General features: G+C 55.5%; 1 protein-coding gene across 1 annotated transcript; it reads right to left on the minus strand.

The window, feature by feature from the left end:
* Positions 1-1,405: 1,405 nt before the first annotated feature.
* On the minus strand, positions 1,406-24,550 carry BOP1 (BOP1 ribosomal biogenesis factor). Its single transcript, XM_050984861.1, has 15 exons — positions 24,483-24,550; positions 23,677-23,731; positions 21,893-22,047; positions 19,504-19,621; positions 18,131-18,232; positions 15,808-16,020; positions 13,247-13,408; positions 13,023-13,103; positions 12,040-12,109; positions 10,615-10,747; positions 9,461-9,641; positions 6,644-6,655; positions 5,478-5,754; positions 5,316-5,400; positions 1,406-2,112 (listed from the first exon to the last, which is right to left on the minus strand). Exons 1-15 carry the CDS (start codon positions 24,548-24,550, stop codon positions 1,929-1,931), a joined length of 1,896 nt encoding a protein of 631 aa, XP_050840818.1. The 3' UTR covers positions 1,406-1,928.
* Positions 24,551-25,436: the final 886 nt, after the last annotated feature.

Here is a 25,436-nt window from a genome sequence, read left to right on the forward strand (position 1 = left end):
AATCCTATAAATTCCATCAATAAATCCCCAAATCCCATGAATCCCATAAATCCTAGCAGTCCTGTGGATCCCACAAACCCTGTGAATTCCGTAATTCCCATAAATCCCGTAAATTCTGCAATTCCCATCAATAAATCCTGAAAATCCCATCAATAAATCCATAAATCCCATAAATAAATCCCATAAAAAATCCATAAATCCCATCAATAAATCCCATCAATAAATCCATTAATCCCATTAAAAAATCCATTAATCCCATAAATAAAGCCCATAAATCCCATAAATAAATCCCATACATAAACCCATAAATCCCATCAATAAATTCCCATAAATAAATCCATTAATCCCATCAATAAATCCTGTAAATCCCATCAATAAATCCCATAAAAAGTCCATAAATCCCACAAATCAATTCATTAATCCCAAAAATCAATCCCATAAATCCCATCAATAAATCCATAAATCCCACAAATCCCATGAATAAATCCTATAAATAAATACCGTAAATCCCATAAATAAATCACATAATTAAATAAAGCCACTAATCCCATAAATGAACCCATTAATCCCATAAATCCCTAAGTCCCATTGATAAATCCCATAAATATATCCATAAATCCCATGAACAAATCCCATAAATAAATTCATAAATCCCATTGATAAATCCCATCAATAAATTCCCATAAATAAATTCATAAATCCCATAAATAAATGCAATAAATTCCCATAAATAAAACCCATTACTAAATCCCATAAATCCCATTAATAAATCCCATAAATAAATCCATAAATCCCATAAATAAATCCTATAAATAAACCCATAAGTCCCATTGATAAGTCCCATAAATCAATCCATGAATCCCATCAATAAATCCCATAAATAAATTCTTACACCCCATAAATAAATCCTATAAATTCCCATAATTAAATCCATTAATCCCATAAATAAATCCGTAAATCCCATAAATCACACTGATAAGTCCCTTAAATAAGTCCATAAATCCCATAAATAAATCCATTAATCCCATAAATAAACCCGTAAATCCCATTGATAGGTCCCATAAATAAATCCATAAATCCCATCAATGAATCCCATAAATCCCATGAACAAATCCCATAAATCCCATCAATAAATCCCATCACTGAATCCCATCAATCCCATCAATGAATCCCATCAATGAATCCCATCAATCCCATCAATGAATCCCATCAATCCCATCAATCAATCCCATCAATGAATCCCATCAATCCCATCAATGAATCCCATCAATGAATTCCATAAATCCCATCAATGAATCCCATCAATGAATCCCATCAATCCCATCAATGAATCCCATCAATCCCATCAATGAATTCCATAAATCCCATCAATGAATCCCACGAACAAATCCCATCAATCAAATCCCATCAATTAATCCCATCAATGAATCCCATCAATCCCATCAATGAATCCCATCAATGAATCCCATCAATCCCATCACTGAATCCCATAAATCCCATCAATGAATCCCATCACTGAATCCCATAAATCCCATCAATGAATCCCATCACTGAATCCCATAAATCCCATCAATGAATCCCATCAATGAATCCCATCAATCCCATCACTGAATCCCATAAATCCCATCAATGAATCCCATCAATCCCATCACTGAATCCCATAAATCCCATCAATGAATCCCATCACTGAATCCCATCAATCCCATCAATGAATCCCATCAATGAATCCCATCAATCCCATCACTGAATCCCATAAATCCCATCAATTAATCCCATCAATGAATCCCATCAATCCCATCAATGAATCCCATCAATGAATCCCATCAATCCCATCACTGAATCCCATAAATCCCATCAATGAATCCCACGAACAAATCCCATCAATGAATCCCATCAAATCCCACAAACAAATCCCATCAATCAATCAATCATCCACCAATCCCATCAATCAATGGATCCCGCGGATGCCCCAGATGGATTCCCGGGATCGGGATCGTGCCGTACTTGTAGACCATGCCGTGGCAGACGATGACGGAGCCGTCGTCGGAGGCGGAGGCGAAGAGCGGGTAGCGCCGGTGGAACGCCACCGAGCGCACGGCGCGGCCGTGGTGCCTGCAGGGACAGCACCGGGAATCACAGACGGGAAAAACACCCGGATAAACAACGGGATAAACACCGGGAATCAGAGCCGGGATAAACAACGGGATAAACACCGGGATAAACACCGGGAATCAGAGCCGGGATAAACACCGGGATAAACACCGGGATAAACACCGGGAATCAGAGCCGGGATAAACAATGGGATAAACACCGGGAGAAACACCGGGAATCACAGACAGGAAAAACACCCGGATAAACAACGGGATAAACACCGGGAATCACAGACGGGAAAAACACCGGGAATCAGAGCTGGGATAAACAACGGGATAAACACCGGGAGAAACACCGGGAATCACAGACGGGATAAACACCCAGAAAAACACCCGGATAAACAACAGGATAAACACCGGGAATCACAGACAGGAAAAACACCGGGAATCAGAGCCAGGATAAACCCCGGGATAAACACCAGGATAATCACTGGGATAAACACCGGGATAAACAATGGGATAAACAATGGGATAGACAATGGGATAAACACCGGGATAAACACCGGGAATCACAGACAGGAATCAGAGCCGGGATAAACACTGGGACAAACACCGGGAATCAGAGCTGGGAGAAACACCGGGAATCACAGCTGGGATAAACAGCAGGGAAAAACACCCAGAAAAACACCCAGAATCAGAGCTGGGATAACACTGGGATAAAATGGGAGAAACACTGGGACAACCACCGGGATAAACACTGGGAATCATAGCTGGGATAAACACCAGGATAAACACGGAAATTAACAATGGGATAAATAACAGGAAAAACACTGGGATAAACACTGGGATAAACACCGGGAAAAACACCGGGAAAAACACCGGGAAAAACACTGGGAAAAACACTGGGAAAAACACCGGGAATCAGAGCTGGGATAAACACTGGGAATCAGAGCCGGGATAAACACCCAGAAAAACACTGGGAATCAGAGCTGGGATAAACACCGGGATAAACACCGGGAAACACAGCCAGGATATACACTGGGAATGACAGACAGGAAAAACACCGGGAATCAGAGATAGGAAAAACCCGCGGAAAAAGACCGGGAATCACAGCCGGGAAAAACACCCGGAATCACAGACAGGAATCACAGCTGGGATAAACACCGGGAATCACAGTCTGGAGAAACGACGGGAATCAGAGCCAGGAAAAACACTGGGAATCAGAGCCGGAAAAACACCAGGAAAAACACCGGGATAAACACTGAGATAAACACCAGGAAAAACACCAGGAAAAACACCAGGATAAACACTGGGAAGCACAGAAGGGAAAAACACCGGGACAAACACCTGGAACCAGAGCCAGGATAAACACCCGGAAAAACACCAGGAATTACAGCTGGGAAAAACACAGGGAATCATAGCCAGGATAAACAATGGGAATCACAGACGGGATAAACACCGGGATAAAAACCGGGAAAAACACCGGGAATCGGAGCTGGGATAAACACTGGGAATCAGAGCTGGGATGAACACCAGGAATCACAGCCGGGATAAATGTGAATCAGCAATGGGAAAAACACAGGGAAAAATGGGAATCAGAGCCAGGACAAACACCAGGAAAACCGTGGGGAATCAGAGACAGGAAAAACACCAGGATAAACCCTGAGAATCAATACCGGGAACAACTCTGGGAAAAACACCAGGGAAAAATGGAAATCAGAGCTGGGAAAACACCAGGATAGACACTGGGAAAAATGGGAATTAGCACTGGGAAAAACACCGGGAATCAGAGCTGGGAAAAATGGGAATCAGAGCTGGGATAAACACTGGGAAAAACACTGGGAAAAATGGGAATCAGAGCTGGGATAAACACTGGGAAAAACACCGGGAAAAATGGGAATCAGAGCTGGGATAAACACTGGGAAAAACACCGGGAAAAATGGGAATCAGAGCTGGGATAAACACTGGGAAAAACACTGGAAAAACGGGAATCAGAGCTGGGATAAACACTGGGAAACACGGGGAAAAACGGGAACAGAGCGGGATAAACTGGAAAACACCAGGAAAAATGGGAATCAGAGCTGGGATAAACACTGGGAAAAACACCGGGAAAAATGGGAATCAGAGCTGGGATAAACACTGGGAAAAACACCGGGAAAAATGGGAATCAGAGCTGGGATAAACACTGGGAAAAACACCGGGAAAAATGGGAATCAGAGCTGGGATAAACACTGGGATAAACAGTGGGAAAAATAGGAATTAGCATCGGGAAAAACGGAAATCATCACAGGAAAAATGGGATAGACACTGGGAAAAGAGAGAACAGCCCAGGATAATGTGGGGTATGACCCCGGATAACGAGGGATAATCTGGGATAATCTGGGATAACAGCCCAAGAAAAACCGGGATAACAACCCAGGATCACCTGGGATAACAACCCGGGATAAATTGGAATAACAGCCCCAGAAAATCCGGGATAATGACCCAGGAGAACGAGGGAAAATGTAGGATAACAACCAGGATAACGGGGGATAACAACCCGGGAAAAACTGGGATAACAACTGGGAATAATGAGGGAAAATGTGGGATAACATCCCGGGATAATTTGGGAAAATAACCCGGGATAACAAGGGAAAATAACTCAGGATAACAACCTGAGATAATGTGGGATATCAATCCAGGAAAAACTGGGATAACAACTCAGGAGAATTTGAGATAACAACCTGGGAAATCTGGGATAACAACCCAGGATAATGTGGGATAACAACTGGAGATAACCTGGGATAACAACTGGAGATAACCTGGGATAACAACCCAGGATAGTTTGGGATAGGAACCCGGGATAATTTGGGATAACAACCTGGGATAATGTGGGATAAAGACCCGGGACAGTTTGGGATAACAACCTGGGATAATTTGGAATAACAACCCGGGATAATTTGGGATAAAAACCTGGGATAATTTGGGATAACAACCCAGGAAAAACTGGGATAACAACCCAGGAAAAACTGGGATAACAACCCAGGATAATTTGGGATAACAGCCTGGGATAATTTGAGATGACCCGGGATAATCTGGGACAACAACCCGGGATAACGATGGAACACGGGGCTCTGATCCCCACAAAACTGGGACAAGCTGGGATTTGCAGCTGCCACGGGGAGCTGGGAATGCTCCCGGGACCCCAGCGGATCCCGGCGGATCCCGGCGGATCCCGGCACTCACCGCAGCAGCCGGTAGGGCCGCGTGGACAGGTCCAGGTCAAACCAGGCCAGCTTGCTGTCGTAGCTCCCGCAGATCACGTTGTCCCCTAGGGAAAAAACCCGGAGTCAGCGGGATCCCGGCAGATCCCGGCGTTCCCGGGGGGATCCCGGGGTGATCCCGCACCTCCGGGGTGCACGGCCATGCTGGAGATCCACTGGCAGTTGCTCTGGAGTTTCTTGGTGAGCTCCTGGCGCAGCAGGTTGTAGATGCGCACGGAGCGCTGGGAGGCCACCAGGAAGTAGGGCCGGAGCGGGTGGAACTGCACGCACTGGATCATCCCGGGGCTCTTCCGGAAGGGATCCTGGCTCCAGCGCCGGCTGCTCTGGTGGATCAGCACCTGCCGGCTGCCCGGGTTCCGCACCACCGAGGCCCAGTAGTCGCCCTTGCCGTGCCACGTCACCTGCGTCACCGGCTGGGAATGCAATGGGATTGGGATTGGGATTGGGATTGGGATTGGGATCGGGGTGGGATCCCGAAATCCTGCCCCTCTGGATCACCACCGAGGCGCAGGAATCACCCTGGCCGTGCCACGTCACCAGCGTCACCGGCTGGGAATGGAATGGGATTGGGATTGGGATTGGGGTGGGATCCCGAAATCCCAACCCTCTGGATCACCACCGGGGCACAGGAATTGCCCTGGCCGTGCCACATCACCCGCGTCACCAGCTGGGAATGGAATGGGATTGGGATTGGGAATGGGAATGGGATGGGATCGGGGTGGGATCCCGAAATCCTGACCCTCTGGATCATCAATGGGGCACAGGAATTGCCCTGGCCGTGCCACGTCACCTGCGTCACCGGCTGGGAATGGAATGGGATTGGGATTGGGAATGGGATCTGGGATCCCAAAATCCCGACCCTCTGGATTACCACTGAGGCACAGGAATCGCCCTGGTCGTGCCACGTCACCTGCATCGCCAGCTGGGAATGCAATGGGATTGGGATTGGGATCGGGGTGGGATCCCAAAATCCCGACCCTCTGGATCATCACCAGGGCATAGGAATTGCCCTGGCTGTGCCAGGTCACCTGCGTCACCGGCTGGGAATGGAATGGGATTGGGATTGGGATCCGGGTGAGATCCCAAAATCCCGACCCTCTGGATCATCCCAGAGCTCCTCAAGCTAGGAATGGGACTGGGATCCTGGTGAGATCCCGAAATCCCAACCCTCTGGATCATCCCAGAGCTCCTCAAGCTAGGAATGGGATTGGGATCCTGGTGAGATCCCGAAATCCTGCCCCTCTGGATCATCACCAGGACATAGGAATCGCCCTGGCTGTGCCACGTCACCTGCATCACCGGCTGGGAATGCAATGGGATTGGGATTGGGATTGGGATCAGGTTGAGCTCCCGAAATCCCGACCCTCTGGATCATCACCGGGGCACAAGAATCACCCTTGCTGTGCCACGTCACCTGCGTCACCAGCTGGGAATGGGAATGGGATTGGGATTGGGGTGAGATCCTGAGATCCCGATCCTCTGGATCATCCCGGAGCTCCTCAAGCTAGGAATGGGATTGGGATCCTGGTGAGATCCCAAAATCCTGACCCTCTGGATCACCACCGAGGCACAGGAATCGCCCTGGTCGTGCCACGTCACCTGCATCACCGGCTGGGAATGCAATGGGATTGGGATTGGGATCGGAGTGGGATCCCGAAATCCCGACCCTCTGGATCACCACCGAGGCCCAGTAGTCGCCCTTGCCGTGCCACATCACCTGCATCACCGGCTGGGAATGGAATGGGATTGGGATTGGGAATGGGATCTGGGTGGGATCCCGAAATCCCGACCCTCTGGAACATCACCAGGGCACAGGAATCCCCCTGGCCGTGCCACGTCACCTGCATCACCAGCTGGGAATGCAATGGGATTGGGACTGGGATCCGGGTGAGATCCCGAGATCCCGACCCTATGGATCATCCCGGAGCTCCTCAAGCTAGGAATGGGATTGGGATCCTGGTGAGATCCCAAAATCCTGCCCTCTGGATCATCACCAGGCACAGGAATCGCCCTGGTCGTGCCACGTCACCGGTGTCACCGGCTGGGAATGCAATGGGATTGGGATTGGGATTGGGATCGGGGTGGGATCCCGAAATCCCGACCCTCTGGATCACCACCGGGGCACAGGAATCGCCCTGGCCGTGCCACGTCACCTGTGTCACCGGCTAGGAATGGGAATGGGAATTGGATTGGGATCCTGGTGAGAGCCCGAGATCCTGACCCTCTGGATCACTGAGGCTTAGGAATTGCCCTGGCCATGCCATGTCACCTGTGTCACCGGCTGGGAATGGGATCCGGGTGAGATCCCAAAATCGCGACCCTCTGGAATCATCCTGGAGCTCCTTGGGGTGGGAATGGGAACCAGAATGGGAATGGGGATGGATTTGGGTGAGATTCCCAAAATTCTGACCCTCTGGAATCATCCTGGAGCTCCCCACAGTGGGAACAGCGGGATCAGGGAAGGGGAGAGGGTGGGAGTTGGGTTGGTGGGTCCAGGGATGGGAATGGGATTGGGATCAGGATATAGGAATGGGATTGGGATGGGAATAGGAATGGGATCTGGGATTGGGAATGAGAATAGGATTGGGATCCGGGTGAGATCCTGACTTTCTGGATCATCCCGGAGCTCCTTGGGCTGGGAATGAGAACAGGAATGGGATCCGAGTGAGATCCTGAGTTTTGGGATCATCCCAGAGCTCCTCGGGGTAGGATTGGGATTGGGAATGGGGGAATTCCCGGGAGTGGCTGAGGGAGCTGGGGGGCTCATCCCGGAGAAAATCAGGATTGAAGGGATCCAGGGTGGGATCTGCTCCCAGGGAACAGAGACAGGACCCAGGGAATGGCCTCGGGTTGGGATTTTTGGGAATATTCCCTTGGAACTTAGAGGAATTCTGGGATTTGGGGCTTTGGGAAGCAGGGCAGGGACTGAGGCTGAGGATTCCTGGGAGAAGCTGGGAAAAGGGGCCGATCCCAGCTGGAATTCCTGCAACTCTGGGAAATGTTCCTGGGGATCCCTGGAAAATGGGGCTGGGGAGGATCCCCCTGCTGGGAAAGGCTCTGGAAAACTGCCCGGGATTCCTGGGAATGGGAAGGGATCCCTCAGGATGTGGAGCTGGGAAAAGAATCCTCTTGGAATTCTGTCCCTCGGGAGGTGGAGCAGGGAGCAAGGATCCATTTGGGATCCTTCCCTCGGGAAGTGGAGCAGGGAGCAAGGATCCTCTTGGAATTGCATCCCTCGAGATGCAGCTGTGGGAATGAGGCCCCTCCCTGGATCCTGGGCTGGGATTGATCCGCAAGCCCCAAATCCCAGGAATGCCGACCCCACATGAATCCCGGGAATGACAATCCCAGCTGGATCCCTGGAAATGCTGATTCCAGCCGGATCCCTGGGAATGTTGATCCCACATGAATCCCGGGAATGCCGATCCCACCCGGATCCTGGGAATGCCAATCCCACCCGAATCCCAGGAACACCAATCCCACCCAGATCCTGGGAATATTGATCCCAGCCAGATCCCGGGAACACCAATCCCACCCAGATCCCGGGAATGCCAATCCCACCCAGATCCTGGGAATGCCGATCCCACCCAGTTCCCGGGAATGTCGATCCCACCCAGATCCTGGGAATGCTGATCCCACCCAGTTCCCAGGAATGTCGATCCCACCCAGATCCCAGGAACACCGATCCCAGCTGGATCCTGGGAATGCCGATCCCACCCAGATCTTGGGAATGCCGATCCCACCCAGACCTCGGGAATGCCGATCCCACCCAGATCTTGGGAATGCTGATCCCACCCAGATCCCAAGAACACTGATCCTACCCAGATCCCGGGAACACCAATCCCACCCAGATCCCGGGAATGCTGATCCTACCCAGATCCCAAGAACACTGATCCCACCCAGACCCCGGGAACGCCGACCCCAGCCAGACCCCGGGAACGCCGACCCCACCCAGATCCCAGGAATGCTGATCCCATCCAGATCCCTGGAACACCGATGCCATCCAGATCCCTGGAACACCGATGCCACCCGGATCCCGGGAACGCCGATCCCACCCGGATCCCGGGAATGCTGATCCCACCCGGATCCCGGGAATGCTGATCCCACCTTGCTGTGCTGCACCAGCAGCCGGATCCCCTTCCCGCGCTCCTCGGGGCTGGCCGGGATCCACCGGACCGGCTGGACCCGCTCCTCCTCCGGAGCTTCCCAGGAATCCAGGAGCTGATCCGTGGCTGCCACCAGCAGCCGGTCCCCGAGGCCCGGATTCACCAGGAGCACCTGCTCATCCCTGGGAATGGGAAACCCAGGATCAGGGGGACTCTGGGATCGGGGGGAATCTGGGATCATGGAATTCCACCCAGGAGCAGCTGCTCATCCCTGGGAAAGGGAAATCTGGGATCAGGGGGAATCTGGGATCAGGGAACCCTCCCCAGGAGCAGCTGCTCATGCCTGGGAATGGGAAACCCGGGATCAGGGGGAATCCTCTGGGGTCATGGAATTCCCCCCAGGAGCAGCTGCTCATCCCTGGGAATGGGAAACCCGGGATCAGGGGGAATCTGGGATCAGGGGATCCTCTGGGATCAGGGGGAAATCCAGGATCAGGGAACCCTCCCCAGGAGCAGCTGCTCATGACTGGGAATGGGAAATCCGGGATCAGGGGGAATCTGGGATCAGGGAATCCTCCCCAGGAGCAGCTGCTCATCCCTGGGAATGGGAAACCAGGATCAGGGGGACTCTGGGATCGGGGGAAATTTGGGATCATGGAATTCCACCCAGGAGCAGCTGCTCATCCCTGGGAAAGGAAAATCCAGGATCAGGGGAAATCTGATTTCAGGGGGAAATTTGGGATCAAGGAATTCCCCCCAGGAGCAGCTGCTCATCCCTGGGGAATGGGAAACCCAGGATCATGAAATCCCCTGGGACCAAGGAAATCTGGGAATGATCCCTGGGAACAATCCCAGGGATTGCTCCCAGGGACTCACACAGCCACGGCCACCAGGCAGATGGAGGGGTTGGGGTTCCAGGGAAATCTGGGAATGATCCCAGGGAAATCTGGGATTGATCCCAGGGCACTCACACGGCCACGGCCACCAGGCAGATGGAGGGGTTGGGGTTCCAGGGAATGATCCCAGGGAATGATCCCAGGGAATGATCCCAGGGCACTCACACGGCCACGGCCACCAGGCAGATGGAGGGGTTGGGGTTCCAGGGAATGATCCCAGGGAATGATCCCAGGGAATGATGGATGTCAGGGCACTCACACGGCCACGGCCACCAGGCAGATGGAGGGGTTGGGGTTCCAGGCCACGCTCTTGACCACGGCGCCGAGGGTCAGCGTGCGCAGGCAGCGCGCCGTGCTCACCTCCCAGAACCGCACCGAGCCGTCGTCCGAGCCTGCGGGAAAACCACGGGATAACTGTGGGATAACTGCGGGATAACTGTTGGATAACCGCGGGGAAACTGCGGGATAACCACGGGATAACCGCGGGGTAACTGTGGGATAACCGCGGGATAACTGCGGGATAACCACGGGATAACTGCGGGATAACTGTGGGATAACCGCGGGATAACTGCGGGATAACCACAGGATAACTGTGGGATGACTGCGGGATAACTGCGGGATAACCACAGGATAACTGTGGGATGACTGCGGGATAACTGCGGGATAACCACAGGATAACTGTGGGATGACTGTGGGATAACTGCGGGGTAAGCACAGGATAACTGCAGCATAACGATGGGATAATTGCGGGATAACTGTGGGATAACTGTGGGATAACCACGGGATAACTGCGGGATAACTGCGGGATAACCGCGGGGTAACTGCGGGATAACTGCGGGAAAACTGTGGGATAACTGTGGGATAACTGCGGGAAAACTGCGAGATAACCACGGGATAATTGCGGGATAACCGTGGGGTAACTGTGGGATAACCACGGGATAACGATGGGATAACTGCGGGATAACCACGGGATAACTACGGGATAAATGCGGGATAACCGTGGGGTAACTGTGGGATAACCACGGGATAACGATGGGATAACTGCGGGATAACAACGGGATAATGGGGATGGGTATGGGATAACGGAGACAGGAAAATAGGAATGGGGATGGGATAATGGGAATGGGGAAGGGTAATGGGAAAATGGGATCATGGGAGTGGGGATGGGATAATGGGAATGGGATTCCCAGGAATGTGAATGGGATTGGGAATGAGAGTGGGACGGGACTGGGATAATGAGAATGGGAAGATGGGAATGGAAATGGGATAACAGGAATGGGATAATGGGATAACAGGAATGGGATTGGGAATGGGATCATGGCAATGGGATCATGGGAATGGGGTAATGGGAATGGGATCATGGCAATGGGATCATGGGAATGGGTTAATGGGAATGGGATTGGGATAATGGCAATGGGATCATGGGATAATAGGAATGGGTTAATGGGAATGGGATAATGGGAATGGGATTGGGACCCCAGAGCAGTTGGAAAAGCTCTGGAGTTTTCCAGAGGCCCCTCAGGATGGGGCCAATCCCGGGATCCTCCCCCGGAGCCGAGGTCAGGATTTTCCAGGGGGAAAAGCCCCGATCCCAGCCCTGGCCCTGGAGCAGCTCCGGATGGATCCAGGCTGTGGATCCGTGGGATTTATCCCGGGAATTCCCGATCCAGGGGCGGATCCGTACCTGACACCAACCACTGCCCACTGGGGGAGACGCTCAGGGTCCGCACCAGGCTGGAATGGCCGCGGTAAATCTGGGAAAAAAACGGGAATGAGGGAGAATCCCAAATCCCAGGAGCTCCCTGGGAGCCTCCGGGAGCTGCTCCGGGAAGGGAGGAGGAATTTGGGATTTTGGGAAGGGAGGAGGAATTTGGGATCTGGAGGGAGCACGGCCAAGGCCACCCCACCCCACATCCACAGGCACGGGAAATCCTGGGAATGGGAACTCCAGTCTGGAATTCCACGGGAATATTCCCAAAAATCCCAACCTGAGGCCATTCCCTGGGTCCTGTCCCTGTTCCCTGGGAGCAGATCCCACCCTGGATCCCTTCAATCCCGATTTTCTCTGGGATGAGCCCCAACAGCTCCCTCAGCCACTCCTGGAAGTTTTCCAGAGCCATTCCTGGGAATCCCAGGAAACAGAGGATCCTCCCCAGCCCCATTTTCCAGGAAATCCCAGGATCATGTCCCAGAGCCGCAGGAATTCCAGCTGGGATCGGCCCCTTTTCCCAGTTTCTCCCGGGAATCCTCGGCCTCAGTCCCTGCCCTGCTTCCCAAAGCTTCAAATCCCAGAATCCCACCAAATTCCAGGGGAATATTCCAAAAAACCCCAGCCCGAGGCCATTCCCTGGGTCCTGTCCTGTTCCCTGGGAGCAGATCCCACCCTGGATCCCCCTGGATCCCCTCAATCCCGATTTTCTCTGGGATGAGCCCCAACAGCTCCCTCAGCCACTCCCAGGAAGTTCAGAGCCATTCCCAAAAATCCCAGCCCCATTTTCCAGGGATCCCCAGGAACATTTCCCAGAGCCGCAGGAATTCCAGCTGGGATCTGCCCCTTTTCCCAGCTTCTCCCGGGAATCCTTGGCCTCGGTCCCTGCCCTGCTTCCCGAGGTCCCAAATCCCGGAATCCCACCAAATTCCAGGGGAAGATTCCCGACAATCCCTCACCAGGGCCTGGGTGGTGGGGAAGGGCTGCAGATCCCTGGGCCTGGGAAGTTTGGGAATGAGATCCTCGGGATCCACGTTGACCTGCGGGACGGACAGCGCACGGATCGATCCCGACCCTCCGCAGCTCCCCGGGAAACCAGCCCCGGCTCCGGCCGGGAATTCCCGGGCGGGGCGGGGAGGCCAGGCCGGCGTTCCCGGCGCGGCATTCCCGTTTTCTGGCTCACCCTCATCCTGCGCTGGCGGGGGCAGAGGTAGAGGTCGAGGCAGCGCTCGAAGCGCTCGTGGATGAAGCGCGGGTAGGCGGGAACGGCGCGCAGGCTCGGGAAGCGCCGCGGGAGGAACGGCAGGCGCCGCTCCGATGGGTCCTGCTGCTCCCAGGCCAGGCGCTGCCGGAATGCCGGGAGTTGGGAATGGCGGGGATGGGAATGGGAATGGGGGGGAAGGGGATGGGGATGGGGGTTGGGATGAGAAATGGGGAATGGGGATGGGGATGGGGATGGGGATGGGAATGGGGATGGGAATGGGGATGGGAATGGGGATGCGGATGGGGATGGGAATGGGGATGGGGGTGGGGATGGGAATGGGAATGGGGAATAGGGATGGGGATGGGGATGGGAATGGGGATGGGAATGGGAATAGGGACAGGAATGGGAATGGGGATGGGAATGGGGATGGGAATGGGGATGGGAAAGGGGATGGGGATGGGGATGGGGATGGGAATGGGGATAATGGGAAAGATGGGAATGGGAATGGGGATGGGAATGGGGATGGGGATGGGATAATAGGGATGGGATAATGGGGATGGGGAATGGGGATTGGAATGGGGAATGGGGATGGGAATGGGGAATGGGGATGGGGATGGGAATGGGGATGGGAATGGGGATTGGGATGGGAATGGGGATAGGGATGGGGATGGGAATGGGGGTGGGGATGGGAATGGGAATGCGGATGGGGGGAGTGGGGGAAGGGGGGGAATGGGGATAATGGGAAAGATGGGGATGGGAATGGGGATGGGAATGGGGATAGGATAATAGGGATGGGATAATGGGGATGGGGAATGGGGATTGGAATGGGGAATGGGGATGGGATGGGGAATGGGGATGGGGATGGGAATAGGGACAGGAATGGGAATGGGGATGGGAATGGGGATTGGGATGGGGATGGGGATGGGGATAGGGATGGGAATGGGGGATGGGGGTGGGAAAGGGAATGGGGATGGGGATGGGGATGGGAATAGGGACAGGAATGGGAATGGGGACGGGAATGGGAATGGGGATGGGGATGGGAATGGGGATGGGGATGGGAATGCGGATGGGGGGAGTGGGGGAAGGGGGGGAATGGGGATAATGGGAAAGATGGGGATGGGAATGGGGATGGGAATGGGGATAGGATAATAGGGATGGGATAATGGGGATGGGGATGGGGATTGGAATGGGGAATGGGGATGGGATGGGGAATGGGGATGGGGATGGGAATAGGGACAGGAATGGGAATGGGGATGGGAATGGGGATTGGGATGGGGATGGGGATGGGGATAGGGATGGGAATGGGGATGGGGGTGGGAAAGGGAATGGGGATGGGGATGGGAATAGGGACAGGAATGGGAATGGGGATGGGAATGGGAATGGGGATGGGGATGGGAATGGGGATGGGGATGGGGATGGGAATGCGGATGGGGGGAGTGGGGGAAGGGGGGGAATGGGGATAATGGGAAAGATGGGGATGGGAATGGGGATGGGAATGGGGATGGGATAATAGGGATGGGATAATGGGGATGGGGAATGGGGATTGGAATGGGGAATGGGGATGGGAATGGGGATGGGAATGGGGATGGGGATGGGAATGCGGATGGGGGGAGTGGGGGGAAGGGGGGGAATGGGGGATAATGGGAAAGATGGGGATGGGTATGGGGATGGGAATGGGGATGGGATAATAGGGATGGGATAATGGGGATGGGGAATGGGGATTGGAATGGGGAATGGGGATGGGAATGGGGATGGGAATGGGGATGGGGATGGGAATGCGGATGGGGGGAGTGGGGGAAGGGGGGGGGAATGGGGATAATGGGAAGATGGGGATGGGTATGGGGATGGGAATGGGGATGGGATAATAGGGATGGGATAATGGGGATGGGGAATGGGGATTGGAATGGGGAATGGGGATGGGATGGGGAATGGGGATGGGGATGGGAATGGGGAATGGAGATGGGAATGGGCATGGCAATGGGGATGGGAATGGGAATGGGATGGGAGTGGGATGGGAGTGGGATAATGGGATGGGAGGCCCGGGGCTCAGGAAGAGCCGTTCCCAAGGATCAGGATTGCTCCCACTTGCAGCTCCTTGGCCAGGATTCTCCATCCTCCTCATCCCATTGGGATCTTCCCATCCTCATCCCACTGGAGCTTTCCCACGCTCCTCATCCCACTGGGATATTCCCACCCTGATCCCACTGGGATATTCCCACCCTCCTCACCCTCTCCCTCCTCATCCCACTGGAGCTTTTCCCACTGGGATTTCCCTGCCCGTTTCTCCCCCATCCATCCCCTCCGTATCCAAATCCCACCCCAGGGCCATTCCCAGTTATCCAGGGACACCCCAACCCCTGGGGAGTGACCCCAAACCTCCCTCCATTCCATTCCTGGAATTCTCTGGCTGGGAACTCCCAGCTGATCCCATTCCGTGGGCAGCGACAATTCCCAAAACTCATCCCAGGGATCCAACACCCCCAGAAATTCCCTGATCCCCTCGACGGGGAGCAGATTCCGGGAATTCCCGTCATTCCCACCTCCTCGGGGCTGAGCAGGAATTCCGGGGGGGGGTTGTAGGACTCGGCGTGGCCGGGCAGCGGCAGCTTGGGCGCGGGGACGTGCATCTTGTGCCGGCCCAGCACGGAGCCGGGCTCCTCCCGCGCCCACAGGTCATAGAAGGCGGGAACGCTCTCCCGCGGCTTCCGCGGCTGGATCCAGCCCATCTTGATGGCGTGCACCAGCTTGGAGACCTGCCCAGCATTCCCGGGATTTGGGGAGGGGCCGGAGGAGTTTTCCATCCTCCTCATCCCCACCGGAGCTTTTCCAGCCTCCCCAGCTTTCCATGGATCCTCCAGATCCCATTGGATCTTTCCATCCTCCTCATCCCCACCTGGATCTTTTCCAGCCTCCCCAGCTTTCCATGGATCCTCCTGATCCCATTGGATCTTTCCATCCTCCTCATCCCAACTGGATCCTCCTCAGCTTTCCATGGATCCTCCAGAACCCACCTGGATCTTTCCATCCTCCTCATCCCAACTGGATCCTCCTCAGCTTTCCATGGATCCTCCTGATCCCATCTGGATCTTTCCAATCTCCTCATCCCACCTGGATCTTTCCAATCTCCTGATCCCATCTGGATCTTTCCAATCTCCTCATCCCACCTGGATCTTTCCAATCTCCAGATCCCATCTGGATCTTTCCAATCTCCTCATCCCACTGGATCCCCCTCAGCTTTCCATGGATCCTCCTGATCCCATCTGGATCTTTCCATCCTCCCGATCCCATCTGGATCTTTCCAATCTCCTGATCCCATCTGGATCTTTCCATCCTCCCCACCCCATCTGAATTTTTTTATCCTCCTCATCCCACCAGGATCTTTCCAATCTCCTGATCCCATCTGGATCTCTCCACCCTCACCATCCCACCTGGATCTTCCCAACCTCCTCATCCCACCAGAGCTCTTCCACCACCGTCCTCAGCTTTCCATGGATCCTCCAGATCCCACCTGGATCTTTCCAATCTCCTCATCCCACTGGAGCTTTTCCAGCCTCCTCAGCTTTCCATGGATCCTCCAGATCCCACCTGGATCTTTCCAACCTCCAGATCCCACTGGGATTTTCCATCCTCCTCATCCCACCTGGATCTTCCCACTCTCCACATCCCACTGGGATCTTCCCACCCTCCTCAAATTTTCTGCCCTCCCCTTCCCACCAGGACCTTCCAATCTTCTCATCCCACCCCCCACTGGGATCTTTCCAATCTCTCCTACTTTTCCACCCTCCCCATCCCGCTGGGATCTTCCCAACCTCCTCAGCTCCTCCGCCTTCATCCCACCTGGATTTTCCCACTTCCTTCCGTAGATTTCCCACCATCCTCATTCCTCTGGGACCTTCCCAGTCTCCTCATCCCACCTGGATCTTTCTGTCCTCCTCATCCTACCAGGATCTTTCCATCCTCCCCATTCCACCTGGATCTTTCCTCCCACCTCATCCCACCGAGCTCTTCACACCCTCCTCAATCCAATGGGATCTTCACACCCTTCTCCTTAACTTTTCCATCCTCCTCATCCCACCAGGATCTTCCCAACCTCCCCATCCCATCCAGATCTTTCTGGTCTCCCCACACCACCAGGACCTCTCCAACCTCTTCATCCCACCTGGATCTTTCCATTCTCCTTAATTTTTCCATCCTCCCCATCTCACCTGGATCTTCCCAACCTCCTGATCCCACCTGGATCTTCCCAATCTTCTCATCCTACCTGGATCTTTCCCTTCTCCTTAACTTTTCCATCCTCCCCATCCCACCAGGATTCTTCCAATCTCCTCATCCCACCTGGATCGTTCCATCCTCCTCATCCCACCTGGATCTTCCCAACCTCCTGATCCCACCGGGATCTTCCCAATCTCCTGATCCCACCTGGATCTCTCCAACCTCCTGATCCCACCTGGATCTCTTCAACCTTCCCATCCCACCTGGATCTCTCCAACCTTCCCATCCCACCTGGATCTTCCCAATCTCCTGATCCCACCTGGATCTTTCCAACCTTCTCATCCCACCCGGATCTCTCCATCCTTCTCATCCCACCTGGATCTTCCCACCCTCCCATCCCACCTGGATCTTTCCAACCTTCTCATCCCACCGGGATCCTCCCAACCTCCTAATCCCACTGGGATCTTCCCAATCTCCTCATCCCACCTGAATCTTCCCAATCTCCTGATCCCACTTGGAGCTGGTTTCCCAATCCCACCTGGATCTTCCCAATCTCTTGATCCCACCTGGATCTTTCCCACCCTCCCCATCTTTCCCACCCTCCCCATCTTTCCCACCCGGACCTGCTCCCGGAATTCCGGGCTCTCCCACCTTTTCCTTCTCCACCAGGGAGGGGATGAAGCTCCGTTTGTCGGCGGGCCGGTTGGTCACCGGGTGGATCCGCACCTCGTGGCTGAAGAAATCCACGGACGGCTGGAAAAACGGGAATGCTCAGCCCCCAGCCTGCATTCCCGGCGGGAATTCCAGCCCTGGGGCCTCCCCTCCCACATTCCCAGTGGGAATTCCAGCCCTGGGGCCTCCCCTCCCACATTCCCAATGGGAATTCCACCCCCAGGACCTCCCCTTTCAGCATTCCCAATGGGAATTCCACCCCCAGGACCTCCCCTTTCAGCATTCCCAGCAGGAATTCCATCATCTGGGCCTCCCTTTTCAGCATTCCCAATGGGAATTCCACCCTTGGGGCCTCCCATTTGAGCATTCCCAGTGGGAATTGCACCCTTGAGGCCTCCCCGAGGGCATTCCAGGCAGGAATTCCACTCCATTCCCAGTGGGAATTCCATCCCATTCCCTTTGGGAATTCCATCCCTGAGGCCTCCCCATGGACATTCCAGGTGGGAATTCCGCCCCATTCCCAGTGGGAATTCCATCCCTGGGGCCTCTCCTTTCAGCATCCCAGGAGGGAATTCCATCCCATTCCCTGCGGGAATTCCATCCCTGGGGCCTCCCCATGGACATTCCAGGTGGGAATTTAGCCCCATTCCCAGTGGGAATTCCATCCCTGGGGCCTCCCCACAGGCATTCCTGGCGGGAATTCCATCCCATTCCCAGTGGGAATTCCATCCCTGGGGCCTCCCCATGGACATTCCAGGTGGGAATTTAGCCCCATTCCCAGTGGGAATTCCATCCCTGGGGCCTCCCCATGGGTATTCTAGGCAGGAATTTAGCCCCATTCCCAGTGGGAATTCCATCCCTGGGGTCTCCCGTGGGCATTCCGGGCAGGAATTCTGTCCCATTCCCTTTGGGAATTCCATCACTGTGGCCTCCCCACGGACATTCCCGGCGGGAATTCCGCCCCAATCCCAGTGGAAATTCCTTCCCTGCGGCCTCCCCGTGGGCATTCCGGGCAGGAATTCCACCCATTCTCTGTGGGAATTCCATCCCTGGGGCCTCTCCTTTCATCATTCTGGGCGGGAATTCCGCCCCATTCCCAGTGGGAATTCCATCCCTGGGGCCTCCCCATGGACATTCCAGGTGGGAATTTAGCCCCATTCCCAGTGGGAATTCCCTCCCTGGGGCCTCCCCACGGGTATTCTAGGCAGGAATTCCGCCCCATTCCCAGTGGGAATTCCCTCCCTGGGGCCTCCCCACGGACATTCCGGGCGGGAATTCCGCCCCATTCCCAGTGGGAATTCCCTCCCTGGCCCCCGTCCCACATTCCCGGGTTGGGAACGCGTCCGACCGACCTCGTAGGGGTCGAAGGTGACGTCCCCGAAGTGCCCCCGCTGCAGGCGCCGCACCAGCTCCAGCTGCTCCTCCGACAGAGCCACCTCCGCCCCCGTCTGTCTGTCCTGCACCGTGCGCCTGCCGACAGACGGACACACCCGCGTGGCAGGGGGGACACCGCGATACGGGGGGGGGACACCGGGATACGGGGGGGACACCGGGATACGGGGGGGGACACTGGGATATGGGGGGGGGGGGACAGGTATATGGGGGGGAAACAGGGATATGGCGGGGGACACTGGGATATGGGACACAGAGATGGGGGACACCGGGATATGGGGGGGACACTGGGATGGGGGGGACACCGGGATGTGGGACACAGGGATATGGGGGGGACACTGGGATATGGGGGGGACACTGGGATATGGGGGGGGACACCGGGATAAGGGGGGACACTGGGATGGGGGGAACATGGGGATGGACACCAGGGTGGACACTGGGATGGGGGAGAGGGACAGGAGGAAATAGGGATGGACAGCAGGATGGACAACAGGGATGTGGGACTCCGGGATGGACACTGGGATGGACACTGGGATATGGGCATTGGAATCCCTGGATGGACACCGGGATGGACACTGGGATGGACACCGGGATGGACACCAGGATGGACACCGGGATATGGGCATTGGAATCCCTGGATGGACACCGGGATGGACACTGGGATGGACACCGGGATGGACACCGGGATGGACACTGGGATATGGGCATTGGAATCCCAGGATGGACACCAGGATGGACACCGGGATGGACACTGGGATATGGGCATTGCAATCCCAGGATGGACACCAGGATGGACACCGGGATATGGGCATTGGAATCCCAGGATGGACACCGGGATGGACACCGGGATATGGGCATTGGAATCCCAGGATGGACACCAGGATGGACACCGGGATATGGGCATTGGAATCCCAGGATGGACACCGGGATGGACACTGGGATGGACACCGGGATGGACACCGGGATGGACACTGGGATATGGGCATTGGAATCCCAGGATGGACACCAGGATGGACACCGGAATGGACACCGGGACATGGGCATTGGAATCCCAGGATGGACACCGGGATGGACACTGGGATGGACACTGGGATGGACACTGGGATATGGGCATTGGAATCCCAGGATGGACACCGGGATGCGGGACACAAAGATGGACACTGGGATGGACACAGGGATGGACACTGGGATGTGGGACACAGGGATGGACACAGGGATGGACACAGGGATGGACACAGGGATGTGGGACACTGGGATATGGACACAGGAATCCTGGGATGGACATGGGGATGGACAGTGGGATGGACAGCGGGATGGACACTGGGTTGGACACTGGGATGGGGGACATGGGGATGGACACTGGAATAGACAGCGGGATAGGCACTGAGATGGACACAGGGATATGGGACACGGGGATGGACACTGGGATAAGGACACTGGGATAAGGACACTGGGATGTGGGACATGGGGATAGACATGGGGATGGACACAGGGATGTGGAACGCAGGGATGGACGCGGGGATGGACGCGGGGGATGGACGCAGGGATGGATGCGGGGATGGACACAGGGATGGACACTGGGATGTGGGACACAGGGATGGACACTGGGATGGACACAGGGATGGACACAGGGATGTGGGACACTGGGATGGACACTGGGATGTGGGACACGGGGATGGACACTGGGATTCTGGGATATAGGACAGGATTCCTGGGAAATCGGACAGGAATTGTGTCAGGATGGACAGGGATTCCCAGGATGAGGACAGGGATGGACACGGGGATGGACACCGGGACAGGATTCCTGGGACATGGGACAGGAATTGTCAGGATGGACAGAGATTCCCAGGATGAGGACAGGGATGGACAGAGGGATTCCTGGGATGGGGAGGGATTCCCAGGACACAGGACAGGATTCCTGGGATGGATGGGGATTCCCAGGATCAGAACAGGAATGGACAGGGAGTCTCGGGATGCAGAGGGATTCCTGGGATGCAGAGGGAATTTCCCAGGATCCAGAGGAATTCCCGGGATGCAGAGGGATTCCTGGGATCCAGAGGGATTCCCAGGATCCAGAGGGAATTTCCCAGGATCCAGAGGGATTCCCGGGATGCAGCTGAGGATGGATGGGAGGCTCTGCGCCCGATCCCAAATCCACCCACCAGGAATCACCCTGGGAAACCTCAGGAAGGCTCCAGAATTCTGGGAATTTTGGGAATTCCAAGCCCAGGTGCGGAGCACATCCGGGGAATCTCGGAACGCTTTGGGATTTTCAGGCTCCTCCCCATCCCCTGGGACACCTCCCACTATCCCAAGGTTTTTTCCGGGAATTCCAGGAAAATTCCCCACCAGTATTCCGGGTTTTCCATCTTCTCCAGGAACAGGTCCAGCTCGTCCTTGCTCCGCAGGGGTTTGAAGATTTTCCTCCCGTCCAGGTCGTATCCGACGTGTGGGAAATCCTGGTACCATTCCATGGGAATGTTCCCCACCGTGTTCCGGATGTCCTGGCGGGAAAACACCAGGAAAAGGGTGAGGGGAGGGCAGGGAATTCCAGGGAATCCTTGGAGAAAGGGTGAGGAGATTCCAGGGAATCCCTGGAGGAAAAGGGTGAGGGAATTCCTGGGAATCCTTGGAGGAAAAGGGTGAGGGGATTCCAGGGAATCCCTGGAGGAAAAGGGTGAGGGGATTCCTGGGAATCCTTGGAGGAAAAGGGTGAGGGGATTCCAGGGAATCCCTGGAGGAAAAGGGTGAGGGGATTCCTGGGAATCCTTGGAGGAAAAGGGTGAGGGAATTCCTGGGAATCCTTGGAGAAAGGGTGAAGGAATTCCAGGGAATCCTTGGAGAAAGGGTGAGGGAATTCCTGGGAATCCTTGGAGAAAGGGTGAGGGAATTCCAAGGAATCATTGGAGAAAGGGGTGAAGGAATTCCAGGGAATCCTTGGAGGAAAAGGGTGAGGGAATTCCTGGGAATCCTTGGAGAAAGGGTGAGGGGATTCCAGGGAATCCTTGGAGAAATGGGTGAGGGAATTCCAGGGAATCCCTGGAGGAAAAGGGTGAAGGAATTCCAGGGAATCCTTGGAGGAAAAGGGTGAAGGAATTCCAGGGAATTCTTGGAGATGCTTCCCAAAGAAATTTTTCTTGGAATGGCCCTGGGCATTTCTGCCATTTCTGGCAGCAGGAAAAGGGATCCTTCCCTGAAAATATCCAAGGGAAAGGGACCAGAATCAGGGAAAGGGACAGAATTCCAAGGGATCCAGAGGTGAAAAAGGGACAGAATTCCAAGGGATCCAGAGGTGAAAAAGGGACAGAATTCCAAGGGATCCAGACGTGAAAAAGGGACAGAATTCCAAGGGATCCAAAGGTGGGAAGGGAGAGAATTCCAAGGGATCCAAGGGTGGGAAGATGCAAGATTCACTGTGCCCCCACTCCTTCCTGTGATCCCATGGATTTTGGCTGCAATTCCAGGGATTTTGGGACTCCCTGTGCCCCCCAGCCTCTGCCCAGGAGCATCTCCACATCCCTGACTGCAATTCCATGGATTTTTTACCTCAATTCCATGGATTTTGGGACCCCCAGTCACCTCCGTGTCCCTGGTTACGATTCCCTGGATTTTGCCTGCAATTCCCTGGATTTTAGCTGCAATTCCCTGGATTCTGGCTGCAATTCCATGGATTTTGTCTGTGATCTCATGGATTTTGGGACTCCCTGTGCCCCCCAGCCTCTGCCCAGGACCATCTCCACATCCCTGGCTGCATTCCCAGAGATTTTGGTCACAATTCCAGGGATTTTGGGACTCCCTGTGCCCCCCAGCCTCTGCTCAGGACCATCTCCACATCCCTGGCTGCATTCCCAGAGATTTTGGTCACAATTCCCTGGATTTTGGGACTCCCTGTGCCCCCCAGCCTCTGCTCAGGACCATCTCCACATCCCTGGCTGCATTCCCAGAGATTTTGGCCGCAATTCCCTGGATTTTGGCTGCGATCCCACAGACTCTGGCTGCAATCCCGTGGATTTTGGCCACGATCCCGTGGATTTGGGGACTCCCCGCCCCCCCCAGCTCAGCTGGGACCCCCCCCCCGGCCCCCGCGGGATCGCTCCCCACCCCGGGCCAGGCCGGGCCCAGCGGGATCCGGCCTTTTCCCGGGAATTCTGCCGGCTGGAAGGTGGCGGGGCAGGATCGTTCCCGGCGCTAAACGAAAGCAGATGGCTCCGGGAGCTTCCAGAGGGCCGGGAAGGGGATGACAGAGGTTGGATTTCGGAAGCTGCCGAGACAGGGATTAAGTGCGGGAGCGCACGGAAGGTGCCGCGCTCCGGCCGGGAATGAACCTCCCGCGCGGAGCTCCTGGGAGGCGCCGCTGGAAAAGCGGGGGGAGCTCGGGAAAAGGCGCCGATCCCGGGTTTTCTCCAGGTGGAAAGGCTGGATTTCCTCGGGGATGGGAGATTCCTGGAGTTTGGGGTGGGGGGGGAGTGGGAGAAGGCAGCCTGGAGCTGCCGGGGGAATTCCCGGCTGGGGATCCTGCGGGAATTCCATGGGGTGGATCCCGGGAATCCTGGCTGGGGATGGGCAGGGGGAGCAGGGAATTCCCGGGGGATCCCGGAGCCTTTTCCAGGGGATTCCTGGGAGAGCTGCAGAGGGCTTTGGGATGCAGCTGGAGGGAAAGCACCCAGGGAACGGCTTCCTATGGAAAATTGGGATTTGGGGATGGAATTCCCAGAGAGTCCGGGGCTGCCCCAAGGAACACCCCGGGAATGACAGGGAATGACACCTGACCCCTCTGGAATTTCCGTGCCCCGATTCCCTCCTGGCTCTCTCTCATCCCGGGCAGGGAATTCCAGCAGATCCCAGCGGCGGCTCCTCAAGGGTTAATTCCCAATTCCCTCCCGCCCCGGGGGGAGCAGCGGGAATGGGAAGGGGCCGGGAATTCATCCCAATTCCCAACCGGAATCCCGCGGGAATGGGAAGGTGGGGGGACAGCGACGGGGACGGGGACAGCGCCAGCGGTGCCATCCCGGCATGGAAAATCCTCCGGGAATCCTCGGGGATCTCGGGATGGGAACACCGGGACACCGGGAGCGAATTCCCTCGGCTCCAGGCGCTCCCGGAGCGGGGGGTGGGGGGTGGGGGTGGGGGGCGGAATTCCAGAGGGATCCCAGAGCCCCCCGTGGCAGCTCCGGGGATCTTTGGGTTGGGACAAGGGAATTTATCAGAAAAACCGGGAAAGGAGCGGCGAATTCCCGGGGAATGCGACGAGTCCCGAGTGGAGGGGGAAATTCCAGAGGGATCCCAGAGCCCCCCGTGGCAGCTCCGGGGATCTTTGGGGTTGGGACAAGGGAATTTATCAGAAAAACCGGGAAAGGAGCGGCGAATTCCCGGGGAATGCGACGAGTCCCGAGTGGAGGGGGAAATTCCAGAGGGATCCCAGAGCCCCCCGTGGCAGCTCCGGGGATCTTTGGGGTTGGGACAAGGGAATTTCTGGGGAAAACAGGTTGGGGGCCAAAGGAGAAGCGGGAGAGGAGCGGCGAGCAGCCCGGGAATGCGGCGAAGGGGTTAAAGCCGGCCTGGAGGGTGAGCTCAGGTAGGCCGGGCCTGGGGCTCCCCTTTCCAAAGGCTCCTTTTCCAAGGAAGCCGGGCCCGGAGGAGGGGCCGGGCCGCCCATTCCCGCCGCTATAAAATCCCGCAATTCCAGCCCGCGGCTCCCGGAGGATGCGCACGTGCGCCGGGAGCGGCGGCGAGCCCCAAAACCGGGAATAAACCGGGATAAACCCCCTCGAAACCGGGATAAAAACCCCCAAACCCGGGATAAACCCGGGATAAACCCGCGATCAAACCCCGCGGCCACCGGGACAAAACCCGGACCAGAGCTCAGAGAGCGCGCTAAAACCCCTAAAAAGCG

This window comes from Serinus canaria, chromosome 25 (assembly GCF_022539315.1).
Source record: "Serinus canaria isolate serCan28SL12 chromosome 25, serCan2020, whole genome shotgun sequence".
In the NCBI taxonomy this organism is placed as follows: Eukaryota; Metazoa; Chordata; class Aves; order Passeriformes; family Fringillidae; genus Serinus; species Serinus canaria.